Below are 21,284 nucleotides of genomic sequence, written 5' to 3'. Positions count from 1 at the left end.
AACGGGGATTTTATAATGAATATTAATTTTATAATGAAAAATGAATGTTACATCGAGTCATTATTTCACCAACAACAAACTATTGTGTGTAGCTAAACAACCTTCAAAACACGGTAAGGGGCAGTTCTTTTGAAAACTACATCACCCATAATCCCTCAGTATACGGAAGTACTCGTAGGTGTTTTGGAGAGTATTTTCATACTTTGTGTTCCGTGTTTGAAGGCCAGTAATAACAGGTAATTTATATTTATAAGGTCACATCAAAGTTTACGGGAGTTAATCTGGATGTGGTTACTTTAAGCCTTGTTAGGACATTGTGATGTAACGTTAGCGTGTAACTTCATATGTCTGCCGAAATCGCAGGATGCGGAAGTGTTTTTGTTTTGGTTCTTATGGCATCACTTGTTTCGGATAAAGTAATGTGCTGAAGTGGTGTTCGCCACGTAATTGACGTCAAATCGTTACCTTTTATATTTAGTGTCTTTTCCCTTCACATCAGCGCGTAATGCTGACATGCAGCTTGGACGTCTCTGCACGTGCGCCATGAGCCTATGCAAAACATCCCAGTCAAAACCATGAACAAAAATGTGAACTCTAGTTGTGATTCTGGTATCCAGCGTCAGTGCAAAAAAGCCAAGAAGGATGACGGGTATGATACATTTACATAGCGATCATTTAAAATAAACGGATGTATCTTTGCAAGCTATTTGTCATATAAAATAATCGGTGTCCACTCTTAGATCAGAACTAAGCACACAAGGTCAGAAAGTAGATGTCAAGGACCAGGCGGTTGAAAAGAAGACTTACCCTCTTGGACCTGACAGAAGCGCTGAGCTTACCCCCACTATGCATGGATGTTATCCAGAGGCACAATCTACTCATGACAGTCATCCGTCCCACCAACATCTGATGGGCTCATCGGTTGATGAAGATGATAAAGGGTATTCTTGTCAACCTAATTATTCACATACTGTATACACGCACACGACAATGCGACAGCATAGTTTTTTTAAGCAGTTTTGTTCACCGATTTGTTGCAGAGTTGGTAATTTGTGAGTTACACATATCTAGTTATGCAAGTTTATTTTTATTTTGTAGTGATTTTGACCTGTACAGAGACGAAGAGGAAATAGAAAAGGAACTGCAGCAGAAGTATCAGTCAAAGCCAGGTATCGCTGTTGGGAGAGATGTTTTCCTTGAGGTTTTACTTAAGTGCTTTGTCTTTTATATTATTGTTGTCTTATTTAGTGGTGTCTTTTGTTCCATCAGAGCACGCTGGTGAAAGTCAAAGCAGTGTGTCAGCTCCTGAGGACATTCAGACCTACAGTGAGAGAGAGTGGAAAGGCAACACTTCCAAAAGTCGTCTCATCCGAAAGGTTAGCCTGTTGCTTGTCTCTCACATTGTGCACGACTTTTACTTGTCTTTAGTCAAGCAGAAGATCCCTTACATGTGCCTGTATTGTAGGGATATGACAATTTAGCCAACAAGTTCACCCTACGCAGAGTAAGAGGGGATAACTACTGTGCTTTGAGGGCGACACTCTTCCAGGTGCTCAGCCTGTCCAAGCAACTTCCTGCCTGGTTAGAAGAGTCTGACATCACTGAGGTAATTTGCCTTTCGTGAACATTAGACACATTAGACTTCACCTATTGGTACAGTACTTACAGAATCTGTATTTGCAAAGAGATTACAATTGGATAGTTTTTGTAAAACAAACTAAGATATTATTCTAAGTTCATTTTGTGTATTTTTATATTGTCATAGTGGCCGAAACGAGTGAATTCTGATGGGGATTTAATAAAGGAATGGCGATTTCCATATGAAAGCAGGAAGAGCAAAGTCGAGATGTTGGAACAATGTTTGAACCGTCTACGGAAAAGGGTAACTTTGTGTCTTTCTCTTCTCTGCATAGAGGTTGCATACATGTATGTTACTGTTAATAATTTAGGGTCATTTTCTCAATTTTTTATTGAAATGTTTTTTGACATTTTAAATAAAAGTAAACTCATTTAAATTAGTAAATAACACAGATGTCATATTGTGACTCAAAAATAAAAACCTTCACAATTATATTAACTAATTTCAAACATTCAGATATGTAAAAGGATTTTTAAGATCATGAAAAACATTTGAATCAAATGAGCATAAAATTTTAAAATGCAGTGTGTATATACACAGTGGCATGAAGCTGTCGAGTGCAAAAGTCTCCAGGAGCGGGAACGCATGTGCCAGCAGGTGTTCATCGGTCAGGAGGAAGAGTATGAGCTTCTGGAAGCTCTGAAGTTCTTGATGCTGAGGACTGCCATTCAGCTGAACGCAGTTATGACAAATGGCTCTGAGGTACCAGAGTTCTGCTGGCTTCTTTTTGCTCGTGATTCTTCCAAATGCCCCAAATCTCTCCTCACTAACCACCTCAGACACGTAGGCTTCAATGGCGGGCTGGAACAGGTTGGCATACTGCTGCTATTCATAATCTTTATATAATCTTGAACTCAATGCTTTTAAAATGTTGAAGTTTGTTGCTCACTAGGTCTTGTGATTTTATTAAGGTGGAGATGTGCCTCTTAGGTCATTCCTTACAACAGACGATCCAGGTCTACCGGCTCTACAAATCTGACACAGAGGAGTTCATCACATACTACCCCAATGACCACCAGGAGGACTGGCCTTCTCTGTGCTTGCTTACAGAGGATGACAGACACTATAATGCACTTGTACCAAAAAGATCCACCAACTTTGATGAATGCGGTAGGCCAATATGGAAGCAACCTTCAGACGGACAATCACATTTCACTACACGTTTGTAAGGTCAATGGCAGCCCTTCACGGTTTCCACAACTCAGGAGTTACAATCCACCATGATTTTTTTAGGTCTATTGGATTTCACTTGTTTTAGATTTAATGATTTATTTATGAATATTATACAGTTCTGTACAGCTCTGTGGTTGTTTTACGAAACATTTCGATTTGAAATCTAAGGATAAAATTATACATTTATAAACAAAACTGTTTTACCTCTGCACCTCCAGCTGGTATGGGAGAAAGAATAAAAAAGTTAATAAATGCTTTGCATATTGTACAGAAATGAAATGGTGAATGTAGACTTTTTTAAAGCTCTTTGTGTCTTCACAGATGTCAGTATCTCAGCTTTAGTTTAACTATTTATTTAGCATCCAGTGCTATTTTCACAGCAAAGAGAGGAAGCAGGAACAGCCAGGTACAAAATTCAGAAGTGTCCTGGCCAAGATGGCAGCAATAGAAACTCACAAAATGACACAGTTTTTAAGTCATCCACATTATCTATAAAAATTTAAAAACATTTACAACTTGAATCTTCCTTCAACAATGCACGGATCAAAGATTTAAGACACCAAAGTCTGCATCTTGAAATCATTTTGTCAAATATTCCAATTGTTTGAAGCAGCATCCCGACAATATTGTTTTCCCAGCTTTGTTCGTACAAATGGCAGTGAAAGAATATGCAAGTTATGCAAACGTAAAGAATAAGAACCCTACATTTTTTGTTAGATGAAAAAGATAAGATATGATGGCAACAGTCCCAGGAAAGATTTGTAAATAAACTAATAGCAGTCCTCAAGCATACGTATTAATAATGACGGCCAATATACTCTACTGTACAGTTTGTGATGATGAGTTCTAAAACTACAGTTTGTTATAAACCTAAGAACATCATGATAAAGAGTTACATTAGAAACAGCAGCAGCTCGATATTTCATATAGCATAGTGATGCACCAGTTTGAATAAAAGGAAGGAAGGAGGCGGGAACTGGCGAACATTTAAAGCACTTTAATCAAATAAATAACAATAATACGGAAGTAAAATGCCGGCAGCCACCTCGCGGTCAACTGCCGACCATATGAACATAAATGCAAATTTATGTCCAGGCCCGGTCCTCTGTCGTCAGCAGTCCCGTCGCTCGTCCTCTTATACTCCCGATTTCCTCCGTGAGCAGTGTTGGGTGTAACTAGTTACCAAGTAATTAGTTACTGTAATTTAATTACTTTCCCCTTGAAAAAGTAAAGTAAGGGATTACTCATATGTTTTCTGTAATTTAAATACAGTTACTTTTGATGTAATTAAACTAAATACTTTGTTAAATATATGCGTGTGCAATAGCGTAATTGACTTCAAAATTCAAAGTCTTACTTTAAAATCTGTGCTTTAATGTATAATTCTCACATTTGTAATACTTTGGTCAGTAATATTATTTGAATGAATTCAATAAGCCGTTTCATGTATATTCTTGAATCACTTAACTAATCAAGGTTGATGTAGGATATAGAAAGTAATTAGTAATGAGTAACTAAATACTTTTTGGACAGTAATCTAATTACACTATTGAATATGTAATGAGTAACTAGTAATTAATTACTTTTTCATAGTACCTTACCCAACACTGTCCGTGAGATATTCCAACTATCGCTCACGCCACCGGCCCCGCCTCACGGCTCTCGTCCCGCCTTCCTCACCACAGACACCATCTCATATTGTTCAGTAAATGTTTTACTAGGGAAAATTAAATAAGTAAAGTATAACACGAACTACAGTATAACATATTATAGCGTATATAAAAAGTCCTAATATGACAGCTGCATATGCTGCTGTCATCTCAGGTAAAACACGATATATAAAATAAGGTTGTGATGCATCTCAATGCACAATATATTTCGATTGAAAAAGTTGGTGGGAAATCAAATTATTATTATTTTAATTTAGGTCATGTTTTCTTTTGCGAAATGTTGTAAAAATCACTTTGATACCACTGGTTATCTGATATTTAAATAGGTTAAATCTTAACTGTTCGTCATTATAGCCTTATGTATTATATTCCACCATTATATACGTGAATAATAAAATCCGTATAAAAAGAATAAATCTGCATTTAAATACATTTTTATATTGGTGAAAAAAAAGTTTTTTTTACTTAAAACAAGTGATTTGACTGTCCTGCAGCGCCGCCTACTGGACTGCTCAAGGCTTCATGCACTTATGTTTGAGTCTCATTCAAATTTCAGCTGATGGATTGCCTAACGTTACTTAAATATTAATGAATTGTTAATTGTGAATTATTAACATTTACCTTACAATCATATATATATATATATATATGAATAGTCTTATAGGGAGGTTGTGGAGGACTGACTATATTTTGGCTTGGACGGACCTCACTACTTAACTCTTCCTAGAATTGCCTTTGGGTTTTTTTGGACAATTGTGGGTCGCGCATTGTGTTTTGTGTAGGGAGATCTTTCCGCACGCAGCAGATGACGTATACACGAGGAGTGGCTTTTATGTAGCCGACCCCCACGTGTTGTTAAGGAAGGATGATGACTTAAGTACAGTTAACCGAGAGGCCATCTACAGGAGAATAGCTACAAAGCGTCGCGGCCCCGATATCTGCCGCCGCGGTTCCGTCATACCGCGTCATTCCCGTACCGCACTTTATCGCCTCGACCGATCATATGCGTGATTTTCCTCTCCACCGATGGGTGAACAATGGAGAAGCCGCCAGCAGAAATTTCTAGCGAGCCTCCTATTTTCCCATGCACGGGATCATTCTTTATGATGCTGTTGTTGTGTAGGAGGGCAGGGACGGACATCATCACCTCGGCGGATTTCTGCTAGAAAACGCTCACAACACGACGGGCTGTCACCGGCCTCGCATCCCTTCTCGAAGCGTGCGGCTGATGTCGCTGCTCTCCTCCGGGCAAACATGGTGAAATTCCCAGCGCTCACGCACTACTGGCCTCTCATCCGATTCCTGATTCCTCTGGCTATAACCAACATAGCCATCGATCTCGGCGAACAGGCAAGTGTGAATCGTGCGTTTAATGTCAACGTCATATTTCTTTAGCCTCCTTACGTGTTTATCTTGGGAGATTCTGAACGCTGCAGCAAACCATTGAAATGCGTATCTGTTAAAGATATCAAACCATTGGGTTAATACAACATATTGAAATCATGTGTATTGCTTCGTTTATTTTGTTAGGACATTTGTTCTTTGGGATGACACAGTGGCTCTTGGTAAACGGAGCTCATCATCTCAAGCCCCATGAGCCGATCAGCTGTGTGTCCATGCACAGCTGCTCATACAGACATCCAATAACGTGTTACAGTGAGCAATACAAAAACCTTTTTACAGAGACGAATGTGCACTTTCGAGAGGGCTGATTTTGCCTGCAATGGCCTTGTTTTGTCAACCATTAACCAATATGTAGTGCGTCTTAGTGTAGGGGTTTTATTACAGGCATTGCCTTTTTAAAACAGGTTCACCTCGAAACCCCAAACCTTTGGAATGTTTTCTTGCGTTTTTCTGGCCCTTTTTGTATTACTGAACCAGAGGGGAAATAACCCTTTGCGCCTCGTTTTACTCTTTTAATCAAAAATTTTATGAGATAATTTCTAAACATCGGATTATACAGAGATTATTGGACATTTAAGGCCATAACATTTTTAGTTTCTCATTTGTGACCCTGGATCACAGTCTTAAGTAGCACGGGAACATTATTAGGAAAAGAGAAAAATACATTGTATGGGTCAAAATTATATATTTTTCTTTTATGCCAAACATCATCAGGATATTAAGTAAAGATGATGTTCCATGAAGATATTTTGTAAATTTCTTACCTTAAATATATGAAACTTTATTTTTGTGAGTTGATGGCCTGTCACAGTGTCTCAGTTTAACAACTTCAAAGGCGATTTTTCTCAATATTTCGATTTTTTTGCACTCTCATATTCGTGAGTTTAAAACGGTTGTATCTCATCCAGTTATTGTCCTATTCTGACAACTCATACATCAATAGAAATCTTATTATTATTTTTTCAGCTTTCAGATTATGTAAACATCTTAATTTCGAAAAATTTACCAATAAGACTGGTTTTGTTGTCCAGTGTCACATTTAGACAATTTTAATCTCTTAAAGAAAGTGTGCCGAACAATCTTTCAATTCTGCTAGTGATTTAATTTTCTAAATAAAGAACAATAAAACAAAAATGAAATGTTGTTATTAGTGTCACAACACAGAAGAATTCCTTTGTTTTCATCAATGGTCTTTCACAATTTACTTTTGTTAGATACACGTTTTTCAGAATCAGAAAGTGGCCGAAAATGCGATTAGGACCCACAATAGCCCAACTGCCTACAGTAACAGACAATCATTATCTGTCTGCACATTGTTGTAAGGCGTTGGACAAAAATGGTCAGACACATTCAGAAGTAGAGGGCAGATAAGGAAAAGTAGTTCACCTTCTGACGTCCGTTTTACGACTGCTTTCTGCTTTCTGTGAATAATTTCATGCAGGTGTTAAAGGAAAATGTAATAGATTTTAAATGCTGGTTTACACAAATAGTGTAAATAAAGGAAAATGCTGTTTAAGTGTAAATACCATTTGTTTTTACTAAGGGTAATTTGCCTGAGAAAGGGTGGCCTGAAATAGTTTATATAATATTTTTTATAAAGGTTGACTATTTGCGTCTAAATAGGACTGAATTATGTACCAAGCAAATAAAAAAAATAATTTATCAAACTATATAGTCTCAAAAGGATCCACTAATACATTACTGAAACACAAATTAAATCCAGTTCTATAATGTGTGCTACAAACTTGAATACAAATGAGTTTTGTCCTTCTGCTGAGTACAGAAATAATTCTGCCGGTTTGTAATCAAGGCCCGGAGATCAAAGGTTATTCAAATAGTAAAGTACTTTCTCAGCATTTTCCATTAGCTGTGACATCTGACACATTTACTAGTCATCCTCTCATGTGTTTAATGGGATATATACTGGGATGAGTGCCATATGAGAGGAATGTTTACTGTTTTATTATGACTATACAATCCACTGATGGAATGCTTCACAGTGCTGGATTAATGTGTTGCAATGATGACACTCCACCTGTTGACGAAACTTAAAACCATTTTCTTGCAGTGCTTAACAATGTCTCAGTTTCTTGGGTATATCGCACTTTAACAGCTTTGCAACTGAAGCAAAACTGTGTGCTGTGTCATTTCTGGGTTTGCGGTCCTGTGTGCTACGTGTAGTAAATGGCGATCTGTGGTTTTGGATCTTTCTCAGGGTGGCATTACCATGAAAGGCATTTAGGCAACTGAGACCACGGTAGTTTATCTCGTGGATATAACCCTCTTTGTGAATTGAAGAATCCCATGAGAAATAATATCCCATTGATGGTCCATTCACCCGTTTACAGGACCCCTAAGCATCTGAAAATAAAAAATGTGGCGAAATCTAGATTTTAGTCTTTTTTTTTCCACTGTGCAAATTGTATCCGTATAATTCTTAAAGAGACGTCATTGCTTAAATGAAGAGTCTGATCAATCAGTGTAATCTTTTTTTTCAGGCTTTGAACAGGGGAATAGCGGCGGTCAAAGAGGATGCGGTGGAAATGCTGGCCAGTTATGGCCTGGCTTACTCCCTCATGAAGTTCTTCACGGGCCCTATGAGCGACTTCAAGAACGTAGGGCTGGTGTTTGTAAACAGCAAACGGGACAGAACCAAGGCGGTCCTCTGCATGGTTGCTGCAGGAACTGTGGCGATCATTTTCCACACTCTCATTGGTAAGTCTATCATATGCATCTATCCTTGTCTTTAGATTCTCTGTTCACTTCTTTATGGAGGAAAAACAGGTTTTTATTGGAATGGGGTTGCATAATTTGCTCAAAGTGTGAGAGGAACACTGTTTTGTGTTTTTTTTTTTTAACAAATGGTTCATAATGAAATAGTCTTATTGAGCATTTTTGTGGTAACTTTGTCCCATGTCTACTTGCTTTGAAGACATTTACTGTACATTCTAGCCATTCCTCAACCTTATAACAAGTACTGTTTATTATAAAATTAGAAGACAAATCAATCACAAATAGATGTAACATTCAAGAAAAACTGTTACATACCAACAGCCTATAACCTGTTTTAGGAAAGAGAAGATCATTTTATTACTACAAATGTAATTCAAATTTCTTGTTTTTGAATAGGAGACATAGGTCTTAAAAAACTGTGTTTATCAAATGTTTTCCTAGGTTCTTTAAATTGATAGTTCACTCAAAATAAAATGAAAATGCTTTCATTATTTTCTCATCCTCGTGTCATTCCAATCCTGTATGACTTTCTTCTCAGAACACAAAAGAAGATATTTTGAAGAATGTCGGTAACCAAACAATACAGACCCCCATTGACTTCCATTATATAAACACAACACCACTCAGACATTTGTCAAAATATCTTCACAGAAGAAAGAGTCATATACAGGTTCTCATTGACTTGAGGGTGAATAAATGTTGACAGAGTTTGTACTTTTGGCTGAACTATCCCTTTAGGCAGTTGTTACAGCATATATTTACTGAGTTTGTTGGTTAAAATATGCAAAAACATGACTCCACAAAGGATAAGCATTATTTTGTCAAGAATGATTACATTCGCTGTGTTGACGTAAGGTTTTTTCGTCATGCTCATGTCTGTACCATGCACCCTCTTTGAATAGGTAGGCCTCTCTCAACGAACTCTCCAAACTTTCCCTCACATACTTTATTTTCAGGTCTTTGTTCATCCTTATAATTATATTGTCTAAAACAAAGCCTCCTACGCGGCAGAAAATAAATGCAGTTTCACCACCCATGCTTACCAAATTACAAATATGTTAATCGGACTGTGGTTAAAAAGTTCCAGTTATCTTTAAGGGAAAGTTCACACAAAAATAATATTTTGTCATCATTTTACCCAATCACCCTGTACAGCTTTCTTTCTTCTTTGGAACACAAAAGGAGATATTTTGATAATAATATTTTGTGGTTTTATCCACACAACGAAAGTCAATGAGGGCCAGTGTTACCAACATTCTTCAAAACATCTTTTGTGTTCTCCAGAAAAAAGAAATTCATACAGGTTTGGAATGACATGAGGGTGAGTAAATAATGAAAACAATTATTCACAATCTAAAATGATCAACAGTCTAAATCATCTATACCAGTGGTTCTCAAATGGGGGTATGCGTTCCCCCAGGGGTACTGCAGGGGGTACATGAGAGACATTTAGGAATAAATAATGAAAATCAATAAATTATGATAATAGTATATATATATATGAAATTAATACGGCATAAAAATAAATTAATACATTTAGATATAATAAAGGTTTGACTCTCATTTCACTGTATTTTAAAGTAAAATGTTGTTTACTGGTCAAGGGGTATTTGGCTTGAAAAAAATCATAAAAAGGGTACTTAAGCCATAAAAAAGTTTGAGAACCCCTGATCTAAACTAATAAATAAGGAAAATTAGTTTTGTTGACCAACTGAAAGAAATTTCAACCAACACATGTGAGTTTACCTACTGGGGCCCAAATGCATTTGCATTTACTCAAATAACTATTTGCATACAGAGCAAGAATTCAGAATCAAAGCCCACTGGTTTGTGTCCTTGTCCCTGAACAAAATAGTGAAAGAATTTCAGAATGTTGCCACGGTAACACGGCCATCCATTTGATGGATATAGGATACAAGTTTACAACCTGAATAGGGGCATGAATTTTTAACCGGAGTCACCACCACCTGTCCACGGTATTTAACCAAGTGCTTTTAAATTGTGTATGTTAGCATACCACAGTGAGACTCCATCATCTTGATTGTGTTCTCAGAAGGCCTCTTACACACAGTTTTAAGCCAAGTGAGCTCATTTGCACTAACAGTCAGTTTGTTAGAGCCGAGCCTTCCATCTGTCCACTGCAAGCATGCTAGAGGGAAGCAACAGACATACTTACAGTCATATATCTCGTGTTTGTTACTGTGTATTAAACTGTATTATATGTAAAGTATTAAAATATATATTTTTGTGTTGTTTAGCCTATACAGAGCTGGGCTATTACATCATTAACAAACTGCATCATGTGGATGAGTCTGTGGGGAGTAAAACTCGGAGGGCGTTCTTTTACCTGGCTGCTTTTCCTTTACTCGATGCCATGGTGAGTAAAAACATGAATGTATTATATGCATGCATTGCTGTTATAGACAGGGAATCCCTCTCCCAACTCTTTATTCTACTCTATCTGTCTTGACCTAGAAATCTTTGAAGGCCTTTGATTTAGATTGCACTAAGGCCACGTTTACACAATGAAACTAGGAAAAACTTTTCCTTTGCATTTTTGAAAAGTTTCACATACACATGACAGCGTTATCAAAACGGCCTGCATTTGCATGGATCCAGGAAAAGGGATAAATACGCTGTAATATGCACGCTAGGGCTGTGGATAGCATGTTGTTGTGGACAGAAACAGGACGTGCCTTGGCACATGCACAGTTATGAGCCAAACGTGCTTTTTAAAACCGTTGGTCGACTAACTTATGTGTGTTTAAAGTCTGGCGAATGTAAAAAGTGTGTCTCCGCTGGTCTTATTGGTGCTGCAAATCCACATTTTGGTGGGGAAACGTTTATAGATAGTCGAGCAGCGAGAGCTCACGGTACCGGAAGCCGGCATATTGTTTTGGCAATGATTGCGCGTCTGTAGGGCGTAATACATATGCGCGTCACATCATCGTTTCAGAAAGTTGCAGTTTAAATGGAAACGAAAACGGCAAAAAGTTTCATTATAAGACCAGTTTTCTAAAGTTTGCATTTTCGGTCCCCCAAAACGTTGTTTCCGTCTTAACAGACGCCTTTGCATCGTATAAACAGCCTCTTAATGTGATTGTAAATCAAGCCTGTGTTCTTTAAGGCCTGGACTCATGCTGGAATCCTTCTGAAGCACAAGCACAGTTTCCTGGTGGGATGTGCCTCTATTTCTGATGTCATTGCACAGGTAAAACTCGGATTCATCAAATCAAGTTTATTTCATTTCCAGTGCTATGATTGAAAAATGGTCAGATGACCTAAATTCTGTCCTACTGTAATAATAAAAGCTTTATGAATTTAATGAGTAGCGAATTAGATTTTAATTGTGAGTCCACTGTGTGACTGAGAATGAGATGTGAAGTAGTCTCGGTGGATTCTGTATGCGCCTTAAGAAGGGCTTTATTTATCACTGTCATTGTAATCCAGTTACACACTAGTCTCTCTCTCTCTGTAGGTTGTTTTTGTGGCTATTTTGCTCCACAGTCATCTGGAGTGTGTAGAGCCCTTGTTGATTCCAATCCTCTCTCTGTATATGGGAGCCTTTGTACGCTTCACTATTGTTGGTTTGGGGTACTACAGGACCATCCATGACAACATCCCAGACTCCAGCGGTCCTGAGGTTGGGGTACGCTCAAACTGTTCAACTGTTCAAATCTTTTATTCTACATGATTAGTTAGTTCCTTTATACATTTTGTCCTGCTTTTCAACTAAAACTTTTGTATTGATATTTATTTTGTGTAATAGGGAGATGCCACTATTAAAAAGATGCTAAGCTTTTGGTGGCCGCTGGCTCTGATTCTGGCTACGCAGCGGATTAGCAGGCCTATCGTCAACCTGTTTGTATCGCGAGATCTGAAAGGAAGCACAGCTGCCACAGAGGTTAGTACGTCCTTGGACAAACAAAACGCATATGCCTCTACAGTATGGTAATACCTTCATACATATAATATGTGCATATATTTTACTTTTGCTAGTCTTTTGCTCTTAGCTGCAAACAGGCACAGTACAGATTTGACCTATTTGGATTATTTTAAGAACTAGCATTGATGGCAAATGCACAAAGAGGGTCTATATTTAATGATGAATCTGTAAATGTCTCTATTTTGAATGCATATTTGCTAAATTCAGATCATTTAGTCTTACCTGCACCCTACCTATTTTTTTTATACGTGCATTGAGGAAACAATTTGTGGTACATTTGCTACAGACCGTGCATTATAACAAGTATAATTTTTTATCAATTTTCTTTCTGCTTTAATCTTTTTGTGCCTGTAAAGCTGTCACAGGTCTTCTTGTGTTTCACTGCAGATGACGTTGTGTTTAACTATTTTCACTTTAATCTTGCTCTTACACTGTTTTTCAGGCTGTTGCGGTTCTCACGGCAACATATCCGGTGGGTCACATGCCATATGGCTGGCTTACCGAACTCCGAGCTGTTTACCCTGCGTTTGACAAGGCGAGTGCAGCTGTTGGTTTCTCACAAACTAACATAACCACCCAATGTCTAATGTTTAATAATCATCCTTTGCATATATCATTATATCAAATTACACCTCTGCATCATCTCTTCCCGATGTTCTGCCCAAATCCTCAGAAATGAGAGTCACTGTGCCTTTTTATTTATACCAAGTTGTCACGTAACCTTAAGGGATAACAAAAATGGTTTATATATTTGCCATTTTAGTGTGCTGCTGATGATGTAATATGTCTAACAGTTTGCTATCCACCATGACAGAATATATTTTTGGGTAAACAGAGTAGGTTCCCAAAGACTGTAATTACAACAGATGAATTGTGGTACGCTGTTATTTATGGATTTACTAACTGCAGGACCCACATTAACTGAATCTACAGGAAGGGAGGGGATGTTGTCTAGCCAATCATATTTCATTTGGATAAAGATGATCTACATGCTAGATACCTACACTGTACACCTATCGTGCATTAATTTGTACATTGTTGTGCGTTTTATAATCTAAAAACATCTGTTTTTGGAGGATCCTATATGAATATTTTTCCAGTGTAAATTGCTTTTATGTCATCTGCTCTTTTTCTTCGTTTTTTTATACTTTAGAGCCCAAGTAACAAGTTGGCCAGCAGTGGTACAGTTGCGACAAAGTCCCACATCAGACGCTTCACTTTTGGGTGTTTGGCTCTTTCTATAACAGTAAGTTTTTCAAAAGATGATTTCAGTTTTTCTGTCTGGCTTTAATAAGACAGGTTTCATATTTTAGTAAATGGTGTTGACACCAAATTGAAATAGAAAATGTTGTGAACTAAATGGAAATGCGAATGATGCTTCCTGCCGCCTTATTTTAGACAAGGACGGTTTTTCCTACAATAATCAATCGTCTTAAAGCGATAGTTCACCAGAAATGAGAATTCAGTTACGCACCCTATTGTCATTTCAAACCTGAATGACTTTCTTCTGCAGAACACAAAAGAAGATATTTTAAGAATGTTGATAACCGAACAATGCATTGGTTTTGTGTCCGTACAATAGAAGTGAGTGGGTACCGCCGCTTTTGTTTTTTTCTGTGTTAAAGAATGTCACACAAGTGTGAAATGACACGAGGGTGAGTAATTGATGACAGAATTTTCAATTTTTAAGTAAACTATCCTTTAATTTATCAAGGTTCAAATACTTTTTATTATATATTTATTAAATTTCAGCTTGAATGGCTTCTTTCTGTTTATTGAAACACGTGTTGGGCATGGCCTCCTAGCTAAACTTTATTCGCCCCTTTCTGATATTTTAAATCTATTATTGTTGTCCTCCGTATTCAAAATGCTAAAAATAAATCACACTGGGCATGTATCTAGCTAATAATAATAAAAGTCTTTAGCCAGGCTGAATTTAAAGGGCTAGATGAAAATTCTGTCATCATTTACTCATAATTTTCAGTTCTGCAAAATCATCCACTACCATATTAGGAAAAAAATATTGTATCTTGCTCTGTTGAACACAAAGTGAAATATTTTGAAGAATTTAGGAAAACAAACAGTTCTTGGGCACCTTTGACTGCAATTAAATTTGACCTATTATGGCAGTCAAATGTCACAGAATTGAAAATTACTGACATTCTTCCAAATATCTTTCTAATTTATGCAGGTATAAAATGACACGAGGCTGAGTAAATGATGACAGAAGACTCATTTTTGGGTGATCTATCACTTTAAGGAGTGTGTGAGATGGTGTGTGTTGTCGTCAAGCTGAATGATTAATTTATGCTCTTTGCAGTAACAGGGTCACACCCTCCCACCCTGACCTAGATTAAAACCTGGCTACTATTAGGCTACGCTTATCATATTTATGCTGTCATTTCACTTGTTTCCCAGTAATCTTAGAGACACTCATATAACTATATGAATGAGTGTCACTCATAGTGGGTGTGTTCTGTTTAATCCCTAATGGTTTTGTCCAGATGGCCCCCTCTCTTGAAATGCTGCATGAATACTGCAGAGAAGAGAACCACTGTGGTTTCTTAGGAATTCTAGGCATCTAGTTTCAGTGGCAGCATTTTGCTTAGTAACGGTTGCTCTTGATTGACGGTTGGCCAGTGTTGTTGATTGGTATCATAATGTTAAGTAGTTGTAGGATCAGCTCTTGGGTTTTACTTTAAGCTCCTCGTGTCAACATGTCTGTGCAGTGCAGACACCATTTCCATTCCAGCGCTGTTTTAGATTCCAGAGGCTCTGCTTATGATGAAGTGCACTCCGATGGATGTAAGCAGCACAAAATCAATATGCTCTTTAAGCAAATAAAGTAAACGGTTGTAACAGAGTAATGCTAAGTGAAGGATACTTGTTTACAGACGCATGCTAGCTTGATGACATGATGATATGACTCCATTTTACCAAAACCAACTTTTTAACTTAAGATAATGCAAAATTGCTAATGATTTGGACAAGTTTTTTATAATAAATCTGTTGACTTAAGATGGCAAATTTAACAAAGTAAAAAATTTGTCTTTATCGTCTTTTCATTTTACTTGTTTGGGGATTTTCACATATTTGTAAAAACAAAACATAAACTCAACAAAATACTATATACTGAAATGATTTCTTGTGGTGTAAAAATGTCATTGAGATTGTTCTTCACATTTACCTCTTTGTGTTGTGGTTTGCGGTTCAGGAATAATCAAAGTAATCTCTGTCTTCATCTTGTTTTTTTTGTGTTTTTTTGCAGCTCTGTTTTATGGTGTTCTGGGCTCCAAACATTTCTGAGAGGATTCTGATAGACATCATAGGAGTAGATCTTGCCTTTGCTGAGCTCTGTGTCACCCCATTACGGATTTTCTCCTTCTTTCCCATTCCAGGTAGAGCACTTTCTGTCAAAAACTATTTGTAAAAAAGAAGTTTCTTTACAGGACTGAGAAGCCTCTAGTCCTCTATATTTCTGTATTCATTAAAGCGGGCGTAACACATGTGGTTTCTGCCAATCTCATATTAATCTTGAGTACCTGTAGAGTACTGTTGTATACTCCGTATCATCGAAGAGTATTTAGTTTGATCACATTTATAAAAGATAGATATAGGTGTACGATTATTTCCGAAGCATATGGCTCATGCGGGGGAGAGGGGTAGGCTGAACTAAAGCATTGCCAACAAAACACCGACATCAGTTTCACTCACCTCATACGGTTTATGTCCGGCATCTTTTAGAGTTGGGGCGGCTCCATATATCAAACGATCTCAAAATCCAGCGTTATATCCACAGTTTATATAACATGCATCACCCAAATATAGTGAACAAACAAACACCTGAACTTCGCGAACGTATGCTCTCTCTCTCCTGCACACAAATGAAAGTGACGTCTACGCATGCTCCTTCTCCTGCTCTCTTGGCTGCCGCATTGGAGTGCTTTTCAGGGAGAATTGTCCAAAAGGGACTATGAAAAATTGTTCGAACCAGTTTTATATGTAAAAAAAAAAAATACAAAACCTGTACGACTGCTGGGGGAGTGTATCGAGCACAGAAATACTAAGCAAGGCACAACTCGTTTTTTGACAAGTTGACCATGTTAAGCATGAGAAGACAGGACATTTAACATTGTAAAGAAGTCAGAATGCATGACACACCGTTGCATCACACTTTTAAGTTTCATATTTGCTCAGCTCATTTTTCATAAAAGTCTCATGAGAAACAAAAAAGGTTTAGCCCTCAGGTCTGATCTTGGACTAGACCAGTGCATCTCAAAGTGTGGGGCATAGAAACATGACAAGTGTGGCACGACAAACTGGAGGAATTTTGGTCATTTTTATGCCCATCTCTATTTTTTCCTTTATTTGTTGACCATACACTCAATAGTAAAATAATCAGCGATTTATAACACTTTAGAGTTTTTACTTTGGAATACTTTAGAATATTTTAACTATATTTGAAAACACAAATTTACAAGAAAAACATGGAAACGTGAAATGTATTTAAAAACTACAGCTGTCCAAAATGTCAGTTGTATTCTGGGATTCAAATAATTTATAATCATAACCATGTACAATCTCGCATGTGAATGAAGTACTTGACAAATCATAGAAATTTGCTTACCAGTTTTTGTAACTAGTGAAACAATATTCAGTCATTTTTAAGCAAGACCTTTGTAAGTCTGCGAAGGTTTCTTTACTGTATGTTGTCACATGATTATCTCATGAATCTATATTTACATGAGCTGATAACTCTCTGTTGTAATCTTTACAGTTACAATTCGTGCTCACCTGACTGGTTGGCTCATGACCCTGAAAAAGACCTTCGTTCTGGCACCCAGCTCTGTTCTCCGCATTATTGTTCTCATCACAAGTCTTATAGTGCTGCCTTACATGGGGTAGGTCTATTACATTTACAGTGAGGCATTTTGGAGACACTTTTGTTCAGACTGACCTACGAGTGAGAAAGTTGAATCATACGGGTCTATTTTTACCAATCGTATTTAACAGGGTACATGGGGCCACACTTGGAGTTGGATCTCTGCTGGCTGGTTTTATCGGGGAGTCCACTATGGTTGCAATCGCAGCTTGCTATGTGTATCGAAAACAGGTAAAATACATAGAGTCCATAGGTTTTCTGTAAACTGACTATTGCTAACATCCTTTCTACTTGATTAGTAAATATCTTAAAAGATTACAGTGATGGTTCACGCAAAAATGAAAATTCTGTCATCATTTACTCACCCTCTTACTCATCCTCCGGTCATTTCAAACTGTTATGACTTTCTTTCTTCTGAAGAAAACACAAAAGAAGATATTTTGAAGAAAGTTGGAAACCGAACAGCACTGCCCCCCATTCTCTTCTGTTGCAGGGACACAAAACCAAGTGAATGGCCTGGTTAACAACATTTTCCAAAATATCTTCTTTTGTGTTCTGCAGAAGAGAGAAAGTCATACAAACTTGAAATGACAAGAGATAAAATATGAGATAAATGATGGCAGAATTTTTGTTTTGGGTGAACTATCCCTTTGAGATTTATTCTAGATGCAGAGCTGAAACTAGCCCTTCTTGGACTGTAAATATGACATCATGTTATACTTGGAGTATAACGAACTTAAAAGAGATTTTTAAAGTGTGGATTCCTCTTTTTACAATATAAGTGGATTGTGAATGTGGATTGTGTGCTGTATGTAAAAATAAGTGTATGAGGGTATGTGAAAAAGACAAACTAAAATGCAACTCCTTATTCGATAAAAGTCATCTTTGGGGTTTACTGTTTATGAGTATAAAATTGGGAAAAAAGCAATATCCATAACAGGAGAACGAGTCAACTTGGCCTTTTTTTTTTACGATCTTAAACAACGTTTTTCGAACCAATCAGGATTTTCATCAAATAATAGATTATGTTTTTAGTTGGTTTTCACCGAACCTATTCGATTGCCTTCGCGTCGCTTAAAATATACGACACGGTTCAGGTTGAGATATTTGCAAAAATTATCTCCTATCTTCACAGCATCTAGTATGACAACCATGCTGTAGAAAGTCTTTCCTACTTGATTTGTGTTTTATGAACAAGACCTTGTCCGTTGAAAGAACAAAAATGATGTGCCGTTCGGTTACTGTTCGGTTTGTCTAAATAGCCAATATTGACTTGTTTTTCTCTGTCCATTATGTAGAAGAAGAAAGACTCCGATGAGGTCCTCACCATGGACGATGAGGACTCCGCCCCCATGAATGAAGTCAGGGGCGGGAATCGCATGGATGACATCGCTGAGTTAAGAGAGGAGGATGAGGAAGAACTGGAGGAAGTCTGAGCGGTGGATTCTGCGCTGAGCAGGATGCATTGTGGGAATCCGGGCCCTCTTGTTTTCTCGGGGCAGTGTCGTCATTGCTTGCTTTACCCCGCTGCTCTTTTCCTTCTGCCACGGTGGGAGAATGTCCAGTTTTCCATTTCAGTGTGCACACAGTTTAAATAAACACACAGAGGGAGAGTTAGACACGATCATGATGAAGAGACCAGGTGTCCTCTGCAGCATATCCTTGTCGAAAAATCCTCACAGTAAACACGCAGACATATAAACGTGTTCATATCTTCCAGCTGCCATCAGGAGATTCCCGATGCAGGAATGTGAAGATATTGATTTGTACCAAAGCAACGTTGTCAATTAACTCTTTATTTTTCTGTATGCTGATCTTTTATTGCGCTGCTGTCCTACGCATTTTGAATCTTGAAAGGAAGGACGATACTACATGCAAATACATCATCCGCTCGGAATAAATTTCTTCTGTTTTTCTTTTTTTTACATCTTATACCTTACAGATATTAACTGACTTGAAAAGACTTTTGAGGTCCGGGGCAGTGACAGTTTTATGGACCAACTCTTTTTTTGGCTTTTATCAGGACAAGAAATTATTATCAACAGGGGATATACATATTAATATATATGGAGATTCTTATTGGAATTAAGAATGAATTTGATGGACATCTTAGAAAACAACAGTTTCAGAGTGACAAATGGTTTATGGGTGTTCTTGAGGACCTATTTTTTAAATATACCATGTGTTGTAGATGTATAAAATATGATACATTTTGTACGAGTGATGTTGTGAACTGTATATGTGGTTGGAAACGGAAGAATTGGACTGTGTGTTTTCATAATTGTCTTTTGCAGTATTTTTATTATTTATATTTAATTTAATTTGGACAATTATTTTGTATCTCAGGATGTCGTGAAATACACACATTAAGTAAGTCCAATTATTCATACTTCCCCTTTGAGATGCTTTTTTTTTAAACGATGCACAGCTATTAAGGACGCCATAAGCTGTTTGTTTAATTTAGATTGTAGTGAAGTCTGGTTAAGCTTGTTTTGTATAGGGTGTTCTGAACAATGCAAAAATTACACGATGGAACAAAACATCACAGTCTGGCAAAATAACGTGTCCAGTCCTCTGTTATTAAACAGTGAAAATGTGGTTTAAAGTGGTCTTTGGTGAGGTTCGTATGTTCAATGAATGAAAAGAGTGTGTTGTTGATCAAAGCCATTGTTTGCTGTAACAATGCGATCTTGTTGTGACCATTTTGACTTTTTAAAACTAAAAAAACAGAAGTTATACTTTAGATGCCACATATACCAGGTAGCCCTTCAAAAACAGGTAAGGACATCAAAACTAAACATCATGCAGTAGCGTTGAACATTATTTTAACGAAGCAAGGACTCCTCCTAGCGTGGAACATTGGTACTGAAGGATTAAAGGGATACTTAACTCCAAAATCAAGATATGTTCCAAATCTGTATACATTTCTTTGTTCTGTTGAACACAAAAAAAGGCAATTTGAAGAATGTAGAACAGCAAACAGTTCTGGTGACTTTTGACTACCATTGTAATTTTTCGTACTATGGTAGTCAATGGGGTACAAGAACTGTTTGGTTACAATCATTCGTCCAAATATCTTTCTCTTTTTTCATCAGAACAAAGAAATGTATACAGATTTGGAACAAGTAAATGATGACAGAATTTTCATTTTTGTGTGAAGTATCCCTTTAAGGCAGGTGGGCTCTTTATGCATGATCAAAGAGCAGATCTGTCAGCATAAAGCACATCCTATAACATATTCATATTTAACAGCTTATTTTCCATGTCTGGAGGAACAGACCCATTATTTTGATATATTTTAAAAGCACTTTAGTAGAGGTCGACTTATAGTGGATTTTGCTGACCAATGTGGGAAAACATATATAAACCAATACACTGGCCGTTATTTTTTATATCATTTCAATTTTCACTCAATGTTACCTTTTATTATATTCAACTTTTTTATTTGTTTATTTTACCAAATGACTTAATCATGAAAATATTTCGAATTGTTAAAAATTCATTAGAATAATTAGAACAAACAGTTCTGATAAAGAAACAGTCAAAGTTTAAAATAACTTTTCAAATAACATAGCCTAAATAAAGTTGCAAACAAAATGAACTATTAAATACTTCATTCAACATAATAATTCTTACTTGTACAAATTAATACAGTAAATAGTAATACTGTATGTCTTTGCAGATGTCAACAAAATGCCCCCTATCATGATAAGATACTGATGGTCCAACATTATGTAGACTACTGTACGTTGCTGTACATTCATGCTTCCTGTACATTCATGGGATCATGCTTCAAATGGGGTCAAAGTTGCAAGATTTCTCTTGTACATACTTGGC

The 21,284-nt window shown here is 37.1% G+C and overlaps 2 protein-coding genes across 4 annotated transcripts; both read left to right on the top strand.

The window, feature by feature from the left end:
- Positions 1–165: 165 nt before the first annotated feature.
- otulinb (OTU deubiquitinase with linear linkage specificity b) lies at positions 166–3,079 on the top strand. 3 transcript variants are annotated; one of them, XM_056743720.1, is made up of 9 exons: positions 166–236; positions 500–649; positions 741–941; positions 1,099–1,169; positions 1,270–1,376; positions 1,466–1,606; positions 1,766–1,882; positions 2,165–2,449; positions 2,551–3,079. In XM_056743720.1, the coding sequence occupies exons 2-9, from the start codon at positions 552–554 to the stop codon at positions 2,806–2,808; spliced, it is 1,278 nt and encodes a 425-aa protein (XP_056599698.1). In that variant the 5' UTR covers positions 166–236; positions 500–551; the 3' UTR covers positions 2,809–3,079. The 3 variants fall into 3 exon arrangements, with proteins under 3 accessions (XP_056599698.1, XP_056599697.1, XP_056599699.1); XM_056743719.1 differs by having other exon boundaries at positions 167–236; positions 479–649; XM_056743721.1 differs by lacking the exon at positions 166–236 and having other exon boundaries at positions 249–649; positions 2,180–2,449; positions 2,551–3,078.
- Positions 3,080–5,270: 2,191 nt separating this feature from the next.
- ankhb (ANKH inorganic pyrophosphate transport regulator b) lies at positions 5,271–20,052 on the top strand. The gene is made up of 12 exons (XM_056744762.1): positions 5,271–5,832; positions 8,385–8,601; positions 10,878–10,996; positions 11,747–11,830; positions 12,098–12,268; positions 12,389–12,523; positions 13,008–13,100; positions 13,719–13,811; positions 15,834–15,963; positions 17,343–17,466; positions 17,579–17,678; positions 18,746–20,052. Exons 1-12 carry the CDS (start codon positions 5,737–5,739, stop codon positions 18,881–18,883), a joined length of 1,500 nt encoding a protein of 499 aa, XP_056600740.1. The 5' UTR covers positions 5,271–5,736; the 3' UTR covers positions 18,884–20,052.
- Positions 20,053–21,284: the final 1,232 nt, after the last annotated feature.

Source organism: Triplophysa dalaica, chromosome 3 (assembly GCF_015846415.1).
Source record: "Triplophysa dalaica isolate WHDGS20190420 chromosome 3, ASM1584641v1, whole genome shotgun sequence".
Lineage (NCBI taxonomy): Eukaryota > Metazoa > Chordata > Actinopteri > Cypriniformes > Nemacheilidae > Triplophysa > Triplophysa dalaica.
Note: the sequence above shows the minus strand (reverse complement) of the source record. Positions and strands in the feature narration are given on the sequence as shown.

Excerpts from the sequence above, each read along its gene's own strand:
- otulinb (XM_056743720.1), top strand. The coding sequence starts at position 552 with ATGCAAAACATCCCAGTCAAAACCATGAACAAAAATGTGAACTCTAGT. Across the intron at positions 1,170-1,269 it reads GAAGTATCAGTCAAAGCCAG|AGCACGCTGGTGAAAGTCAA; the intron begins GTATCGCTGTTG and ends TTGTTCCATCAG. Across the intron at positions 1,377-1,465 it reads AAAGTCGTCTCATCCGAAAG|GGATATGACAATTTAGCCAA; the intron begins GTTAGCCTGTTG and ends CCTGTATTGTAG.
- ankhb (XM_056744762.1), top strand. The coding sequence starts at position 5,737 with ATGGTGAAATTCCCAGCGCTCACGCACTACTGGCCTCTCATCCGATTC. Across the intron at positions 11,831-12,097 it reads TTTCTGATGTCATTGCACAG|GTTGTTTTTGTGGCTATTTT; the intron begins GTAAAACTCGGA and ends CTCTCTCTGTAG. Across the intron at positions 15,964-17,342 it reads CTCCTTCTTTCCCATTCCAG|TTACAATTCGTGCTCACCTG; the intron begins GTAGAGCACTTT and ends TAATCTTTACAG.